Below are 18901 nucleotides of genomic sequence, written 5' to 3' on the forward strand. Positions count from 1 at the left end.
ACTCCAGATATTCTTACTCAAACCTGAATAAGTTTAAGTTAAGTTCTAATGTAGCATAGGCAGCTTATAATACAGCACATATATTAAAGCCTCTTCCCACATTCCTGAATTTGATCACTGGATATTTGCTCTTTTTCATACCATTCTCTATAAATCATAGAGAATGTTGTGCATATGACATCATAAACATCATACCATCATAACATAAGTACAGTACATTATACGAATTTGTAGATGATTCGGGCATGTGACATCACAGAGTTAAACGTCCAAGAAAAGTCAAGTCCTCCAATTCAGGACAATTCTGCACGGTCTCAAATAGTTCAGTAACGTGGGAAAGGGGCTTTAAACTAACTGACCTAAATGTCCATATTATTTCATTTTCCATCATAATTCTGTGCTTCATCCACTTTTCCACAGGGCATCGTGCGCATCCACCTGCTGGAGGCTGAGAACCTGGCCGCCAAGGACAACTTCATGAAGGGTGTGATCGCTGGCAAGTCGGACCCTTATGCCGTGTTGAGGGTGGGCACGCAGACATTCACATCGCACCACGTGGACAACAACCTCAACCCGCAGTGGAGGGAGGTGTATGAGGTATGAGAGTGTGAGAAATGTCACAATCAGTGGTCTGCAGTGTTAGTAAAGTGTCATGTTTCTCAATCTTTTTCTTCGTACACAAGGTTTAGTCAACATATTTTTTGTGAAATAAAAAAAAAAAAAGATATGTTCTGCAAAAACTGTTGAAATTTCTACAGAATCTCCTGTGCAAAAGTTTTAGGCCACCCTTTATTTCATCATATTTTGCTTCCAAATTTGCCTTTTTTCTATTTTTTATTGAGGAATAGTTCACCGGTTTGTTAATGCTTAAAAACATTTTATTTGTTTAGAATATTCATTAATAAATTCACATTCACTGACTGGTTTAGAAGCGTTCAGTTTTAAAAAGTCATCAGAACTGTACAGTACAAAATAGTTCATCAGGCAGGGTGTTCCCAAGCTACCATGCATTTTCTAGTCAAACTAAAACCCAAAGCACGCTGCTGAGAGATCTGCGAAGCATTCTACATGTGAATTTGTGTGTAATTCCCAGACTAATCTCTGCTGACTACTGTCTTTGTTTACTCTTCGTTGTTTCTGGGAGAACGCCATGATTACAACGATTCGGGAATTACAGTAACCATGTTTACAGCAACCATGTGTGTTTTCATAAGAATGTGATTATCATGTGCTTAAATCAGATGAACAGAGGTCGATGTCTGGGTTAACTTCTGTTATTTGTGTGTGTGTGTGTGTGTGTGTGTGTGTGTGTGTTAGGTAATAGTCCATGAGGTCCCTGGCCAAGAACTGGAAGTTGAGGTATTTGACAAAGACCCCGATCAGGATGATCTCCTAGGGAGGTATGACAATTTTGTGTTATGAAAGTGTCAGATTTTAGCCACTTCCTTACTCTACCCTCTACTCAGTCCCCTGACTTGCCCTTTCTCTTCTATCCTTTTGTTTTTCTTTGCTCACAGGATCAAGCTGGACCTGGGCCATGTAAAGAAAGCACGAGTTTTGGACGAGGTTAAGACACTTTTTTAATGTTCCTGCACTAAAAACAATACCGTTTTTCACGCCAACTTTGTTCTCCTTCACCATTTCCATTTCCCGTGCTTTAAAGAAAATGCATGACTCACAGTGTGTTTTTTTCCTCTACTCCCCCACTGATTTGAAATGGTTCAGTCTGATGTTTTTTTTCGCCTTCCACACCCCTATTCTTTGATTTCAGTGGTTCACTCTGAAGGACACAACAACTGGCAAGGTCCATCTCAAGCTTGAGTGGCTTTCACTGCTGCCCTCTGCAGAGCGCCTCACTGAGGTTAGACTTAGTCATCAATCAGACATACTGTATCTGCCTTGTTGTGTGGAATGCAACATTAGATGATATATACAGTATATAAAAAGTCATTTTTCGGCCAGTCGTTTAACCAAAGCTTTGTTTAATTCAACAGGTCATTCAGAAAAACCAAAACATCACCATGTTCCGTAAGAATGCCGATCCACCCTCTGCCGCCATCTTGACCGTGTACCTGGACCGAGCCCAGGATATTCCCGTAAATCCTTCACTCTCATAGCATCTGTGCTTTAATTTCGCATAGTTTCTGGTGTATTAGACATATCGATAACTTATGGCGTGTTTTTTTATACAGATGAAAAAAGGCAATAAGAACCCAAGTCCTTTGGTGCAGCTGTCTGTTCAGGATACAACCAAAGAGAGCAGGGTGAGTTTTTACCATAGGTTTAATATCTACACATGATCACTGGGGATGTAACCAAATATTTTATATTTTTCCTGGAAAACAGAACAGATCATGTTTTCTAAACAATATCTTAATATGAGGGGCTTTCAAGTTATACCGTGACCAGTAATGAAATTTCTCATTAATAAGGGAAAAAAAATTTTGGGGGACGTTTACAGTACAATGGCGATGAGATTCTTAGGTGCAGTGGAACATTTGAATGGTGAAAACTTTTAAAAGAGGTCCGTACGTCTGTGAATGATGATCCTGACCGAGGAAGTGGAACTCCTGATCTTTAAAAATCAAAGGCAAATTTGTCATCATCTTGCAGGAAGAGTCGTATCTGTCTGTGGAAACTGTACACACAATCATTCATGAACACCACTTGCACATTACAGGATCTAGGCTGGGAGTCATTGCCACATTCCTGTATAGTCTGACCTCGCTCCAAGCCATTTCCATATGTTTGGGTCATTAAAGAAGTTTGTGGGAGGCCAGGGTTTCAGATGTGAAGCAGGCGGTCCGATCATGGCTTTGGCATACTAAGAACATTTTCTTCTTTATTGGTATCCAAGCACTAATGAAATGTTGGGAGAAGTGAATTTGTGTAGCAGGATGTTATATAGTGAAATAAACTGAGTTTTTACCCTCATAAATCTGTTTTCTACACAACCAATTAAAAGTCCCGGTTTGACTTGAACAGCCCTTAGTATTTTCATAAAAGCAAATAAGAAAGAATAATTATAACTGATACACATACTGTTGATGCTGCTGTGGTGCACACACTTTCTTTTTTTCCATTTTAGACTTCTTATGGCAACACCAACCCAGTGTGGGAGGAAGCCTTTACCTTTTTCATCCAAGACCCACGCAAACAGGACCTTGACATTCAGGCACGTCTCATTGCATAACTGATTTCAGATTGAATTAAGAAGGCTTTATTTACAATATGGTAAAACAACCTCACTGTTTTTTTCAGACTGTTTTGTAGAAATGATAGTACTGTATCTGAGTGGTTTTAAGACTTTAGACTTACATGATGTAAATCAGAAATAAATACCTGTAGGGGATTAAGTTGAATTAGACATGTTAGCATGTTAGACTGCGGCCAGACAAATACCAATAAAAAGTCAGACATGAGTTTGCATGATGCAAATTGGCGCATGACAACCAAAGGTCAGTGGCTCCAACTTGACCTTTGCCACATTTTATAATGTTATAATGTAAACATAAAACCGAAAATCGACTTATGAGATTAAATATAATTAATTAGGCATAGTAAACCATAATATTAAAGAAGTGTGAAAATTAACACATTGTGGCCACTAATTAAAGTGGACAAGTGATATTCTGATGCTGATATTTAGTATAACGAGACCGGGATGTTTCCCTGTGTGCAGCAATCTGCTCGTCTGTGTTCGATATGAAAAATTACAATTCTAGTAATAGCTGAAAACAATTACAGTATTCTTAACGACATTTTTCATGATTGGAGCTTTTGACTTAAAATATGAAAGATCATCAAATGAAAATGAAAAGGGACGAAGCAAGAGCAATTTTTGCAGGGGCTTCTTTAATGATGATGTACAAACTAAACATAAAGTGAGTCTGGCTATTTGAACTAGCGGACCAGAAGTAAACAAAACATTTGGTTATATTGTCTTCAAAATGTAACTTCCTCAACTTTCCTTTTTATAGATTGAGAAGTTTGATAATTAGTTTCCTGGTGTCTCCGCGTAAACAGTTGTGTCATGTAACAAGATCTCAATAGAAATATTGTATTTGTACAATTTTCGTTCTCTCTCAGGTGAAAGATGATGACAGATCTGTGTCCTTGGGCAGTCTGTCTATCCCTCTGTCTCGCCTGCTTACTGTAACGGAACTGAGCATGGACCAGTGGTTCCAGCTGGAGAACTCGGGCCCTGCAAGTCGCATCTATATGAACATCATAATGAGGGTGAGATCAGTATATCCAGTCGGTCTGTGCAAACTATACTGGTTCAGTAAAAATAAAGGGAAGATTTAGTCCCAGTTTTTTTTTAAATGCCCCTTTTAAACATGCAAGGGGCATTCAAGTCAAACAGGGACAAAATACTTCCCTAATTATTAGTTGTTGTTGTTGTTTTTTTTCAGTTTAGATTGTTAGATTTAATTTGGATTGCTATACATATGGTTTCAAACAAACCCCTGGTTAGACCAGTTATTTTAGAGTCTGAATTAAAAATATAAATTAAACAGTTTGAAGATGTTTCTTCGAGATATTAAGACAAGGAAGTAAAGCAGATTAAATCTTTTACATTTTTTTAAGTTACCGTAAAAATTTGCATAAATTAATTTTTGTTAGTACTTTTGGTTTTATACAAGTGCTGCAAGGCCCAAGTCAAATCCAAAAATGTAACTTTCAGAAGTCTGTCATATTTTTTTGGTACCTTTACATGTGTCTTATATCATGTATATGTAAAAGTCTTTCTTTAAAAATTGAATATGTTATGTCGTATCTCCAAACCAGGTAAAAACAATACAGTCATCCACAACACAATCTGCAAACTGTTTGCTCTTTACCCACATCTCAGGTACTTTGGGTTAATGAAGAGGCCATTCCCACCTCACCTGTATCGCCTTTTCCCTCTGATCCATTCTCGGGAGGAGGTGAGGAAGGTATCACTTCAGACCAGTCATCAGGAGGGACTAAGACGGTAACCCCGCGTCCACAGCGCACAAGCCCAGATGCCAGTTTCGCCTCTGAGGTGAGCATCCACAACAAAACAGAAATTTGTGTTTTTGCTCTGCTATACTCAGTAGTGTCTAGTTAGTTAAATTACCTTGATGGAAATTATTGAATTTTAGTATGATCTGAAAAATATTAGAAAAAATTCAGTCCAATTTATTGGTTAACAAAAATGTATTAAATTAAATTAAATTAAATTAAATTAAATTAAGTTAAATTAAATTAAATTAAATTAAATTAAATTAGCGCTTAACTTTTTTTATACTTATTATTGGGCAATACAAAAGCAAGACTGTGATTTAGCCGTTTGATAATCAGTGCATTCTGACTGTCCTTCTTTTCCAGGGTGTTCTGAGGATCCACCTAAAGGAGGCCAAGGCTCTTATAGCTAAAGATAGCTTCATGGGTGGCATGGTGAAGGGCAAAAGTGATCCTTATGTAAAGATCCGTGTGGGAGGGACGACCTTCAAGAGCCGCATCATAAAAGAGAATCTCAACCCAGTGTGGAATGAACTTTACGAGGTACATTGACAAAATTATAGGTTGAACAAGAGCGCATGCACAAGAGACTTTTTGAAAACATTTGGATAGACGCTTTCAGAATCAAGTACTATTCAGACAGTTGTGCAGGGATCTCAAACAGAAGCATGGCTCAGTTGCGTATAGTTCTGTTCTTGGGCTTAAACCCCTTTTTATAATGTGTGATATCTGCTTGTTTTAAGTTCTGAAAGCTGATACCTAGAGGCAGGGTTAATACCTGACATCCCACACCTATCACGGCTTGGTGTCTTAATTACATAATGTGTAACATGTACTAGATGTTTCTTTTAATGCTTTGCATATACAGTATTGTTCTTATCTCATGATAATAATATTTTTAATAAACATTTTTAAACTGTTCTGTTTTTATAGTAGATCCCAAAACTTGTTATGTTTCTCCTAATTCAGCATTTTTTTCCTTTTTTGGTCTTAAAGGCTAGCAGCATAATTACCATATGTTTAAAGGCAGTGGTCTAGGTGCTGCAGGAAAACCTTAAGTTTACTGTGTGATGTAAACACAAGTAATAACCAAGATCAGCATATTAGGGTTTGAAAAAAAAAAAAACCCTGTAAATAACACATATATTTCCATTATAAATGTTGACATACCTCTCGTACATGGTCAGTGATTTCTTTCTCCAGCCTTTCACATAGCCTGTAATCTTTAAAGTTAGCTGACTGGATAGCTGATGACAGCCTCCTCCGGGGCTCTTTCTGGTCAGTAATTAGTTTGGGGAATGTTTGTGGATTTGCTTCAGTTTCATTCTGTCCTGTGTGATCAGTTGCACACGCAAGCAGTCACTTGTTCTCTGCTTTGCATCTTCAGTGCTGAGAGCTTTGTAATTTATGCATGGCTGTGTTTGCTTGCTCGCTTTGCAGGTGATTCTCACGGCACTCCCAGGGCAAGAAGTGCAATTTGATTTGTACGACAAAGACGTGGATCAGGATGACTTCCTGGGCAGGTAGAAGAATGTATCTTTGTTTTGTATCTTTATTATATTCACGCTATATCAGGGTATATAAACATTGAGGTATATAATACATTTTTTATAATTATTGTTTGTTGGCAGGTTTAAACTGAGTCTAAGTGACATCATTAGCTCCCAGTTTACTGATCAGGTGAGTCTTGCTGCTTAATATGTGCTGTAGACTGGCAAGACTGGAAAGCTTATACATTACCAGTGAAAATTCTCTACACACTAGCTTGCTTTTATAATTTCTAGTTTCTCAATGTGTTAAAAAAGTCTTAAGGATGATTTGTGCTGAAATAGTATTTATAAAAAATAAAGATAAAAGGGCATGGGCCTCATGCAACAACATTGTCTTGAATGTTTCTTAAATTTTCTAATAATTTTTTGTTAACAGAAAAAAATAAAGAGAAGCCATCGCCAGATAGCCCAAACATTCTTAATCATCCTATTTTTTTCTCACTGAGTTGAGCAGAATGATGACTCCCAATTGATCATAGATTGCAGGCACATATATTCATCATGTAATTACTGTAGGAAACACCCCTAAACACCATAAAAGGGCCAGTGCAAGGGCATGTAAGGGCAATTGTAGCATGTGCAAATTAGGTACAGGAGTTAGAGCGATGCCACCAAGAAAGATAGTAAGAAGAAGAAAAACTACAGCAGTAGTAAAATTTAAGTACAGTGGAGCCTTGGATTAGGGGCATAAGTCGTTATGGAAGTGGGCTCGTATTCCAAAACACTCGTAAATCAAATTGATTATTTTCCATAGGAAATAATAGAAACTCAATTTATTTGTTCCACAGCCCAAAAAAGAAAAGAAAAAAATTTAACACAAACTATTAACTAACAATAAAACAAATGAACCTGCACTTTACCATTACAAAAAGTAAAAATAAATCCTGACAGATAAGTGTTTACGTTTGTGCGCGCAGACGCTGTGTATGTGTGTGTGTAAATCTAAAGTAAGTTCCCCTTCCCTTTCTCGTCTTACACTGTTACCCTTCCTCCACTCTTTTTACACACACATGCGTATACAACGGAAACACTGTTTTATCGGAAAAATAAACAAGAAATCTGTCCAATTACACACGATTGAGCGACACACTAACGAAATCACAGCTGTAAAGTAAAAATAAAACAAATTAACCTGCACCTTTAAAAAGAATTGCGACAGAGCAGTGTTTCTGTGTAGAGCAGAGAGAAAGAGTGTGTGTGTGTCTGTGAAGGCGAAAGTACTGTAGGAGGGTTTTGTGTGTATGTGTGTGTTTGTTTGTGTGTGTGTGTGTGTGTGTGTGTGGCACGGTGTCCAATGATGCGCACATACACAGACACAAAGAGCAGGTTGAGCCTTAAGCAGATAGAGAAAATGGATTTTTAACCTCTCTAATGAGACTTGCTTTTGCTTTACACACACATTATACACACACATATAGTCACAAAATAAAAGATGTTTTACGCACACACACGTGGTCAGTGTTATAGTAAACAGTAAACACGTGCACGGATGTTGATTATACCAGTAAGACATAATCTTTATTATATGGCACTAAGACCCAGCAGGGGAGACAATTACCCACAATTCCACAGAAGTGGCTCAGTTGTGATTACGTGATGCTCGGCATCAAAACAAGAAGCACATGATACATACTCGGTACTCGTAAACCAAGACTTGCTCGTTTTCCAAGTAAAAATGTATTAAAAATCTTTGCTCGTCTTGCGGGTCACTCGCAAACTGTGTTACTCGCAATCCGAGGTTTCACAGTACATTAAAATCAACTTAAGCAAAGTAATCATATGATCTTCCAGATTGCAAGCACTGGCGTTACAGGTAAAATAAAAACATGCATGGGCAAAGGATCTGTAATGCTGGGAATGCCGTGTTAGCGGAGGGCGCACAGTAAAATAAACAAAAAATTGGATAAAAAAGTTAAGAGTGTCTCTTATGTTAGAATTTTATAAACTTTTGTAACAGTTGCACTGTATAGTGGTTTTCATTATTTTTTTCAGTGTACTTGAGGCCATCCAAAACACACAGCATTCAGAAACAGGGTTTTATTAGTCTAAAATGAGATCAATCGGCTAATTGTATCTCTAGCTCATGGTTTAAAGGATCCAGCCATTATAATTCCTCTAAAAACATGCAATTCTTTCTCCTCTAAATTTAAAACATTTTTTTGTGTTTCAGTTTTAAAACTATGAACAATATGTAGAGTGTGAATTTTTTCAACCACTTATAAGATTTTCTCTTACCTAAGAGAAAAAAAACACTGGTGAACCCCAGAAATGAATAGATATAATAAAGAGAAAAAAATTGTGTGTATAAATATTGCTCCTTGCATGAGGCCCAATAAGTGCTAAATTCAGAAGTTCCCCGAAACAAAGAGTTCTCATGTAGAACCTATTAAAAGCAGAGAGGAACAAAGGCTTTTGGTCACTCTATTCAAATTAGCACCTTTGACTAAGCAAACCTTTGACTCGCAGAGTGTATAAATATTCCCAGGAAAAAGACCTGTGTACCTGTGTGTTGTAGTGGTACGATCTGAATGATGTGACATCGGGACGTGTTCACGTGCTGTTGGAATGGGTGCCAAGAGTTTCAGACCCAAGCAGACTTCAACAGGTGAATTCCCACCTAAAACACATGTCTATGACATTCTCTCTAGATTATGTAACGCGTCCTGCTGTAAAACATGATATCTGAGTCATGTTGTCTCATCCTGTGTTAGATTTTGCACTACCAGTCTCAGCAGTTGTACGTGAACAAAGCAGTGCCGGCTGCAGCCATCCTCTGCGTGTATGTAGAGCGAGCCCATGGCCTGCCTGTGAGTCTTTTCCTCTTTCTCTGTTTGCTTCTTTGATTGTTTTGGTTTTTGCCTTTTTACGTTGTGACGTCCAACAATAACCATTGCAGTCTGTCTAAACGTATTTTTCAATAAAAAGTGGTAATAAGGATGGCAGGCATTGCAATAGAATCAATAGAAATTAATAATATTTCTAGAGTCTGCAAAGTGCTTTTACACAAACATGAATCAGTTTTTATTTAGCCGTAAAGACATGATGTATTTCCTGTTTTAATGTGAGAAACAGTCAAATGTTTCCATGCCATTGAGTAACTGTCACGTAATGCCTGGATAATGCCGTCTGAAGAAGGAAGTCAAGTTAATTTTATGCTTTGACCACTTCTCTTTGTTCTTGTCATGTCAATTAATATTTTTTGCAGTTGAAGAAGAATGGACATGAGCCAGTAGTGGGAGCCGAGCTGACTCTCAAGAATGTTACCTCCAGGAGTAAAGTAAGATTTAAAAGATACACAACATTTCTATGCATTTTTTTGTGTTTTAGTGTAGATTGTGCACTTGAATTAGAATAGTGATTATTATTATTATTATTATTATTATTATTATAAGTACTGTAGTAATCCTAGTAGTAGTACAAGTAGTAGTACAGGTGGACTACTATGGATTAAGCAATTATGCAGTATTACTCAAGCAATTAGACTAGAAGTCTAAGAAATTGCAGACTTGCAGGTCTCCAGTATAAACGCAGAATTGAAAGTGTGATATTGCTTTTATACTACAGTTCTGTAAACAAGAACTTAATATCAAGTTCTTTTTTTAGTTGGGTTATCCTAAAAAAAAAAAAGGTCAAAAAGCAAGTATATTTTAAAATCACATTATCTGCTTGTACACTCCCACTTCAGACCAATCTAAATGTAAACAAAATTACTAAAAAGTACATTTTGCGTAATAGATCCTCTGTAATTTGGCATGGTGGTGTAGTGGTTAGCATTGTAGCCTTGCACCTCCAGGGTCCGGGTTCGATTTCTGGCCAGGCTTGATTCCGGTCTCTGTGTGCATGGAGTTTGGATGTTCTTCCTGTGCTTGGTGGGTTTCCTCCCACAGTCCGAAGATATGCAAGTTAGGCTAATTGGCGTTCCCAAATTGCCTGTAGTGTGTGAATAAGTGTGTGTATGTGTGTGTGCCCTGCGATGGATTGGCACCCTGTCCAGAGTGTAGCCTGCCTTGTGCCCTGGGACTCCTGGGATAGGCTCCAGGTCGCCGCGACCCTAAATACAGAATAAAGCGGTATAGAGGATGAGTGACTAACTTTATTGTTGCAACAGTTTTGATCAAAACAGTAACATGTATTTCTCTTTTTTATGGCAGCTTGCTGAGCGTTCAACATCTCCACGCTGGGATGATGCGTTCTGCTTTCTTGTCCATGACCCCAGAGAGGAAATGCTTACTATCAAAGTGAGAATATGCAAATTACTAACGATAAATGCAGACAGCAGTAATGTATTTGTAGTTTACATTGTATCGCTTCCTTTTTAGAGCATGTTTTTTTATTTTACACATGACTTCCCTTTTGTGTGTGTAGTTGTCTCACAGCTGGGGCCAGCCCCTCGGTGCGTCAGTGCTGCCTGTTAAAGACTTACTAAATGAGCCAGGCTTGGTTCTGGACCGGTGGCTTCCTCTGGATGGGGCCCTGCCTGAAAGTGAGATATTGCTAAGGGCAGAGCTCAAGGTAACGATAAAACTTATAGAAGCAAGAAAACATTTCTATTTTAATAATATTGTATGTTAATTTGTGTTAAATTGCTAAGTTTTTCTATCTGTTATCCAGCTGCTGCACTCTAAGTCGTTGGAAGGTGACAGTGCTACCAGTGGCAGTGAAGAGGTGGACCACAGCGTCCCCAGTGCCGAGACACAAGTCACAGAAAATCAGGAGCTCAGACACAGAAGCGTTCCGGGCCAAGGGTGGGTCACTACATGCTGTCTAAATGCCTTTAGTTGTTACTGTTAAATTAATGAGTCACTGATATACTAATGGTTTTATATGCATCTGTCTGTGTATATATAGAGGTGGGGATGCTGGAGCCAGCGGACGAGGCCAGGTGAAACTCTCTATTGCCTACGCGACTGAGGAGAACAGACTGGTCATCACCGTCCACAGCTGCAGGTTTGTTTTAAACAAATGTATACTGTATATAAATATATATATTTGTGACTCTTAACCCCAGGGTGCCTGGTTCAGTTCAGTCCTAGGTTGCTGAGTATGCATAGTTTTGAATGCTCTCTTCATGTCTGTATGGTATGAGTTCCTTCAGGTTCTGCCACTCTCCCTACTCTGTATTGCCCCAGGAACAAATGTACAGTATGTTAGTGCATAATACCCTGGACAGGATTGGAATGACTCCCTTTCCTATCAAGCATATTCTCCCAGCATGCACCTAACTTTCCCACACTTTAATATATGTATAGATGCACGAACTGGTAAAATGATCGCACAGATGACACACAGATTTATAGAAATACTAAAAAAAAAAGTGCAAAGTCACTGTTATGTTGTTGTGGTGGTGTGTCATCTTAAAGTGAAGCATCACTGCAAGTTCTTCTGACTGATTGTGTTTGCTGAAAGATTCCTGTCCTGATGGAAGTGATCTCTTCCAGGATAAACCGCAACCCATCCAGGGCTCTCTGAATGGTTTGATGTAGATAAAATGTCAAAAATAATCAATGTAAAGATAAGAATAGTCAAAACCCGAACATTTTAAAAGGATTGAAAGTCTTTACGGTCATGCCATGTGTTCCCAAATTATAAAAGTCACTTAAATCCGTTCCGCTTCCATTCCTGATCCGAAAACAATGACAACTGAATTTGTTCAGCTTTTTAGACAAGCACCTACCTGGAGGCACTTGTTATGTTTCTCCACCCATTAAAAAACAAGGTTCGTTCTTTAAATTGTCATATCAGCATGGCATGATTATTCTTTTATCAATTTTAGTTCCATTTAATGTTGTAGAATGTCCTCTAAACAATTTCCGGTTGTCAGTTTTCTTAAAAACGCTATAAATAAGTATTCTCTCACCCACATGATTGTTGAAAAAGAGGGAACTCATGTATTATGTCATGAATTACTCATGAAGACTTTAGAGACATTGTGTTCCAAATCCAAACATATGTTACACGCTCTGCACAAAGAGTTTCTTTTCCCAAAAATGACATTAATTTCTCCTTTCTCTGTAATAACTGTGTTTTATTTGCTAACATCTCCTTAGAGCATAGTAGTGCTTCTCCTTTAAAATGTCTGCTGTCATATATTTTCTCAATGCTTATTTTATTCTATTGATTGCTCTTGAAAGCAGCCTTGGGTTTTCTAAGCGCCATATAAATAAAACCATAAAAATAAACTGTTCATTATTAATAGTAGTAGTACTGGTTCTGATAGTGGTGGTAGGAGTGTAAATACAACATTGCTTATTTTTTGGTTATTTTGCTTTTCCTCCCATCTAGGAAGTTGCCTTCATGCTCCAAGGACGGCTCAGACCCGTATGTGTCGTTCATCCTTCTGCCTGACAAGAACAGAAGCACCAAAAAAAAGACGAGCGTCAAAAAGCGAGACCTCAATCCTGAGTTCAATGAGAGGTACTAAGGATCACAACCTTAGTAACATCTTCAGTGTTTCATCTGAAAACACTAACAGTGCTAGTGCAGCATTCAGGTTTCGGAAGATTCGTAATTATCGTCTCTGTCTCTTCTTCAGGTTTGATTTCAGCCTTTCCCTGAAGGAGGCCATGCAGAGACGTCTGGACCTGTCCGTCAAAAACAGTGGTTCTTTCATGAGCCGTGAGAAAGAGACCATTGGCAGGGTATGGTGATGATATTATATCACAGCCACGCTGATATTCACTACAACAGCATCATTTTCTATGCTCATTTTCTGACACAATATGTCGGAATATCTAATCTTGCATATCAGCTCATATTCTTATTTTTGGGGGGATTTTTTTTACCGATTTTCTCCTTAATTTAGTCGTGTCCAATTCCCCCGTCACTAGGGGGCTCTCACATTAAGGATACTACTACCACTCAGTCAGGAGGGCCGAAGACTATCACACACTCGAAGGACAGCGCTATCCGCTCCTTCCGCTCAGCCCCTAATTAGCCGTGTTTTTCGTGGGAGCACAATGTACCTCTGATCCCTCCCCTCTGAGGGAGCTCAGCCAATCAGCTCTCTCCAGACCTCCGGCTGCGAGAGGTTACAGTATCTCCCGGGAATCGAACCAGTGATCTCCGGATGATAGGGCGAGCGCTTTACCACCGCGCCACTCGAAAACTGTAAAATGGTCCAAAGCTGTTATAGTAAATATCAGTAATCCGATCAAATTAGCGGACTGGAATTAGCTGGTGTTAATAAGTATCAAATAAAATACTAGTGCAAAACAATAATCAATGACATGATGGTTAAAGAGTAAAAAATGCGTCTAATTTATAGAACTTTCACAGAAACAGGTTATCTTTTATCACTTAAGTTATAGCATCACTAGCCTGTCTAGCATATTTTTTTCTCTTTAAGTAAGTAAGAAAAAAAATTGGCTTGTTTCAGAAAAAACACAAAGCGCTACTAGATAACGGCTTGGTCTACTGGTGACAAGTCGCTTAAACTGGGTACTCCTTTCAGAAATCATATATATAAATGTCTCACTACAGAACACCTAACTATCGCTGTAACTTACAGTAGTCATACAGTAGTCATATGCGAAAAAGTCTCATTTTTATAAGTTTAATGTTGGCTACTGTAAATCACTCAATCTTTATCATGAAACTGAACAATATAAGAGTAAGTATAAGGGACGGGATAAGAGAAAATGCAGACAAAACATGTAGTATACAAAAATACACCTAGGGCTAAATGTGTATATGTATTGTGTGTGTGTGTGTGTGTGTGTGTGTGTGTGTGTGTGTGTGTATTTAAACCTCAGTGTTTTCATCTTGGTGTTATGGTTGTGTTAGCTGTTTAACTAAGGGGTTGGCTCCTAAGCAGATTGGGCGTGCTCCCTTGGGGGGAAGGGATGGCATACTAACATTAATTATACTCTCACATAAATCATAATGACACTAGCCAATGTTGAGCTCACACAGGCTGAAAGGTCAGATAGACCTTCCCTCTTAGTGTTTTACGCTGCCGTGAGCAGCAGTTTGAAAAGAATTGCTCAGCTGGCATTATGTGTCTCAAAGGAAGCATTTGATAGTCAACACCCTCTCGGGTTGGTATTTGACACTTTGATGGGGAACTGGCTACAACTTAATTAGGGAGAAAAATGAAAAGAATGATTATAATGAAAAAAACTGAATGTGCTAATAGTGTGATTTGTGTGTTTTGTCTTGCAGCTGCAGTTAGATCTGAATCAGATTGACCTAAGGGCAGGTGCGCCACAGTGGTAAGTGATGAAAATCTTCTGTGTCTCATGCTGTTTCACATGCTGTACAAGTTATCATTTAAAATAATAAGCTCTACCATAAACCATATTTGTTTTTTATAAAAAAATTTTTTGATATGCTTAAACATTTCGTTGCTAGTTTGTAGGTTGTTTGATTTTTTTTCATTTTTATAAGGAGTCAGCGATGGTGTATTACACTGACGGTCATTGACAGAAGAACATTGCTATGCTAGTACAGTTACATTAGCATTTATTCTGAAAATCATTTTACTGGAAATGCAAGTGATAACAGTCAGGTCTCTCCGTGAAAGCTTACAAACATAAGTCTAAGATGCATGCTTTCTCACTCACCATTGATGTTCAGTGTCAAATGTATTTACATGTATTCTTCTTTTTTTATTTTATTTTCAGGTATGATTTAACAGACGAGACCAATTAATCCGTCTGCTGTACGCTTGTGTGACAATCCCATTGCTCCTGTACGTCTGCATCTGCATGCTGCTAATATCACTTTACCCGTATAGCACAGTGATGCAAATAAAGGAGAAAATGTTGTGTTGTACAATTTATGCTCTGTATTTGCTTAAATTTTCCAGCAATACCAAATGCATTTTGGGCGGGGTGTAACCGTCAGTGCACGCCAGGAGAATCATATGTGCCATTTTGACCCAAAGGGTATAAAAAAAAACAGGTTGAATATATATAAGTCTTGATAGGAATGAAGAACGCTTAACCGTGCCAGATAAAATGACTGAAACACTGTTCCTCTATGGTGATCTTAAATAAAGAATATGCTTGACAAGATATTTTATTTTAGCATCAAATACACATTTCACTTTTTTTTTTTATATATATATTTTAGCAAATTTCATAGCAGGCCTCTTGAGGGTTTTATTTGTATACTATTTGCGTTTCTGTTTAAAAGATGCATAAAAGTTGTATTTCTTTAAAAAAAACGGGTAATATTGTAGTTATTTAAAGCTCCGTCTGAAATAAGTTTTCTGTAAAAGTGTCATTACTGTTTCTTTAAACTCTAACAAATAAAGATACAAATATAAATACCATAAGATGCACTCTCAGCAAAACATTTAATTAATCAGTATCTTCAGATGTTACTGTGGGGTCCATGTGGGTAGCTCTTTTTATCTTTATTACGAGGAATGAAGTTAAACTGGGATTTTTAATTGCGCAGAATTACAGAACACAGTTGTAAAACTACCTTTATTTTTCTATACGATCCCCTGCTATCCCAGTGTTTCACTTGTGCTTGGACACTATCAAAGTAAAAAGATTTCTCAGTACACCAGAGACATAATCGGGATGTATACAGTAGTGTACCTTTAAATACACTGCAAGTCTCCATAGGTCACACACTAAAGTTATACAAAGTTGTACCCTTGATGTACCCACTCCAGAGACAACCGAAGATACAGTTTGGTTCTGTTTCTTCCCAGACAATGTTTTTTTTTTTTGTTCCATTTATCTATATGCTGGTTTAATTGTCTTTGTGTTTGCATATTTCTGGCTGAAACATATTTGCTCACATTATGGGAAATTTCTGTTCACTGTGCATTGACTTCTAAATGGAGTTTCTTGATATATGTGTATATCCAAAGTGTTGATGAGATTGAGTTGTATCTGTTTCACTTTTAACATCCCAGAATCATATCACTGTGCTTTTTATATTCATTCCAAACAGATTTAAGATCATCCTGTGAGAAGTGAGTTTGTGGAAGTATATATTAAGTTATATATTTTTGTAAAAGTAAAAAGAGAGAAAATGTTCTGAAGAATGTGTGTTAAGTAACGGTTCCTTTGGAGAGAAACCAGAGGACATTCGTAGATGAGGCAGATTTTTTCTGTCTGTTGATGCCAGCACTGAAAATCTGTAACGCAACTGTTTTAATAAACATTCTCTTTGCACTTTAAATGTGTTTGTTTCAGTTGTAATCCTAAATTGCCTACAATTATGTGATTTGTTTTTTTTTTGCTTGGGGTAGAAAATTAAATTTTAAATGAAAAACACAAAATAGTATGATGGACCACGCACACACACACACACACACACACACAATGCCCCAAAACAATTTTCAATTACATTTTTCAATATCCTAAAGAAATTCCACTTTTCATGTGTGTTTAGGTGAAACTGAACGTAATTGGTAAAAACTTGGATCAAACTCACTGCTCCATCACTGTGTAGTACTCGTTTTACATTCTTTGCTTGAGTAGAAGAACAATTTTATTAAAGAGCATTATTTACATAAAAAAACAAGTATTTCAGTACCTGTAATTAAATATATATATTATTTATAACAGGTTTATAAAGTGTCATTATTGTTTAAAACTAATCAGTTGTTGCTCTTCGTTACTAGAGTAATCAAAAGTTTATTCCATCTTAATTTTTCTGACAATTTGTATTTCATAGTTTTACCAAACTATCAGGAGAAAGGAAAATGCTGATAAAACACAAATTTTCATCATTTTTTTACTATATATATATATATATACGTATAAAACAGTATAAATATATAAAACATTTTAATAACACAAATTTACAGCTACTTCATCTAACTTAATCATTTTAGTGAGTAATATTGACCTTGCATATGAAGTTGCACTGTTTTATATATATATATATAATATACACTGTATATATACATGGTATTCATGGTTTGGTGTGTTAGCTGCAATATTCTACAATCATTTAGATTATTTTAATAATGTTCCATATACTGATTTGCTTAGACTGTGGCATCCTTAATATTTATATAAGTGCCTTTAAGACTAAATGAACCCTTTGGACTAAACATTTTTTTTGCAGTAAACATCTTATATTAAATTACGTTATCACTGTAATCTAGGACGATACTGAAAGCATTCCATCAAACAGTCAGGATGAAAAACTTTCAGATGACACATAATATGAACCTGAAACGTCTGATGAGCATTAGGAATAAGACTGATAAAAGAATGGTGTGAGGGATGGTTACCCTGCTGAATATGAATTGAATTATTAAAATAACTCAACTTGTTTGATGATTAAAAAAAGACTTAAAGTTGTGTGTGAAAATCCTGAGAGATCAGTAGTTTTACAGTTGAGTCACTGATTTCTGACTATTCCGATGTTTGATGTGTACATTAGCTGAAGCTCCTGACCTGTATCTCTGTGATTTTGTGCGTCGTGCTGCTCCATCATGATCGACTGATTAGCTGATATATATATATACTGTATATGTACACATGAGTAGTTGTACAGTTCCAGTCATTATACACTGTCTGGCCAAAAATGAAGGTTATAAACTCACAGACACAGATTTCATTAAATAATATGTAGCTTTGATTAGACTGCACAATGTGGATGCCAGTTAATGTGTTAAAATTATTCCTCATGCTCCTAGAATCACTCTTTTACAATTTGAGTGCTGGAATATGCCTGTGTTATCAGTACATTCAGTTCGTCAGCTGACTTCATTTTATTGCCACATAACATTGCTGAGCCTAGATATGACCAAGTGAAGCAACCTCAGATCATAACACTACCTCCAAAGACTTGTACCGTGGCCACTATGCATGATGGCTGCATTACTTCATGCACTTCTCTTCTTACCTTGACCACATTTTCCATTGCTCCAATCATGTCCAATCCTCATGCACCCTAGAAAATTACAGCTTTTTTCTAATTATATCTTTTCTACTAATAAACCAATTGCTCAGTGTGTGAACAACACCTACACTAACTGAATATTTTTCTGTGATTAGTTCATATTTTTACAGCTGAAATAACAGCTCTGAAGTGGTCGAGGGTCAGAGGTACAGCACAGTAGCTCTGTGATTAAGTCTCAGTGGTTAAGGCATTAGACTGTGGATCGGAAAATCCCAGGTTCAAACCCCATGACCACTGTTGGGCCCTTGAACAAGGCCCTTAACCTTCAACCGCTCTGATGTCTAATAAGTTAAAAATGTAAGTCGCTCTGAATAAGGGCGTCTGCTAAATGCCTAGGTGTAAACGGTACAGTATATGTGAATTTTAACACCCTGGAATTGTTTTAAAACAAAATGTAATCTTTTATCTGATCTTCTTTTTCGATTTCTCATCTGTGATTCACTTTCTGATTACCGAACAGGGTGTGTACTTGGCTGACAAACAAA

The 18901-nt window shown here is 37.3% G+C and overlaps 1 protein-coding gene across 1 annotated transcript in view; it reads left to right on the forward strand.

The window, feature by feature from the left end:
- The window catches only part of esyt1a (extended synaptotagmin-like protein 1a), a 31992-nt gene extending 15313 nt beyond the window's left edge, over positions 1-16679 (forward strand). The window contains exons 9-31 of the mRNA XM_053482327.1: positions 421-597; positions 1318-1400; positions 1518-1566; positions 1772-1861; positions 1995-2096; positions 2193-2264; positions 3089-3175; positions 4090-4239; positions 4856-5029; positions 5356-5532; positions 6430-6512; positions 6621-6669; positions 9055-9144; positions 9251-9346; positions 9745-9816; positions 10691-10777; positions 10905-11051; positions 11151-11284; positions 11388-11486; positions 12822-12953; positions 13072-13177; positions 14700-14749; positions 15161-16679. Of these exons, the coding sequence (XP_053338302.1) occupies positions 421-597; positions 1318-1400; positions 1518-1566; positions 1772-1861; positions 1995-2096; positions 2193-2264; positions 3089-3175; positions 4090-4239; positions 4856-5029; positions 5356-5532; positions 6430-6512; positions 6621-6669; positions 9055-9144; positions 9251-9346; positions 9745-9816; positions 10691-10777; positions 10905-11051; positions 11151-11284; positions 11388-11486; positions 12822-12953; positions 13072-13177; positions 14700-14749; positions 15161-15188 (2334 nt within the window). The 3' untranslated portion in view covers positions 15189-16679. The remainder of the gene's footprint in view (positions 1-420; positions 598-1317; positions 1401-1517; positions 1567-1771; positions 1862-1994; positions 2097-2192; positions 2265-3088; positions 3176-4089; positions 4240-4855; positions 5030-5355; positions 5533-6429; positions 6513-6620; positions 6670-9054; positions 9145-9250; positions 9347-9744; positions 9817-10690; positions 10778-10904; positions 11052-11150; positions 11285-11387; positions 11487-12821; positions 12954-13071; positions 13178-14699; positions 14750-15160) is intronic.
- The last annotated feature ends 2222 nt before the right edge of the window (positions 16680-18901 follow it).

This window comes from Clarias gariepinus, chromosome 22, assembly GCF_024256425.1.
Source record: "Clarias gariepinus isolate MV-2021 ecotype Netherlands chromosome 22, CGAR_prim_01v2, whole genome shotgun sequence".
In the NCBI taxonomy this organism is placed as follows: domain Eukaryota; kingdom Metazoa; phylum Chordata; class Actinopteri; order Siluriformes; family Clariidae; genus Clarias; species Clarias gariepinus.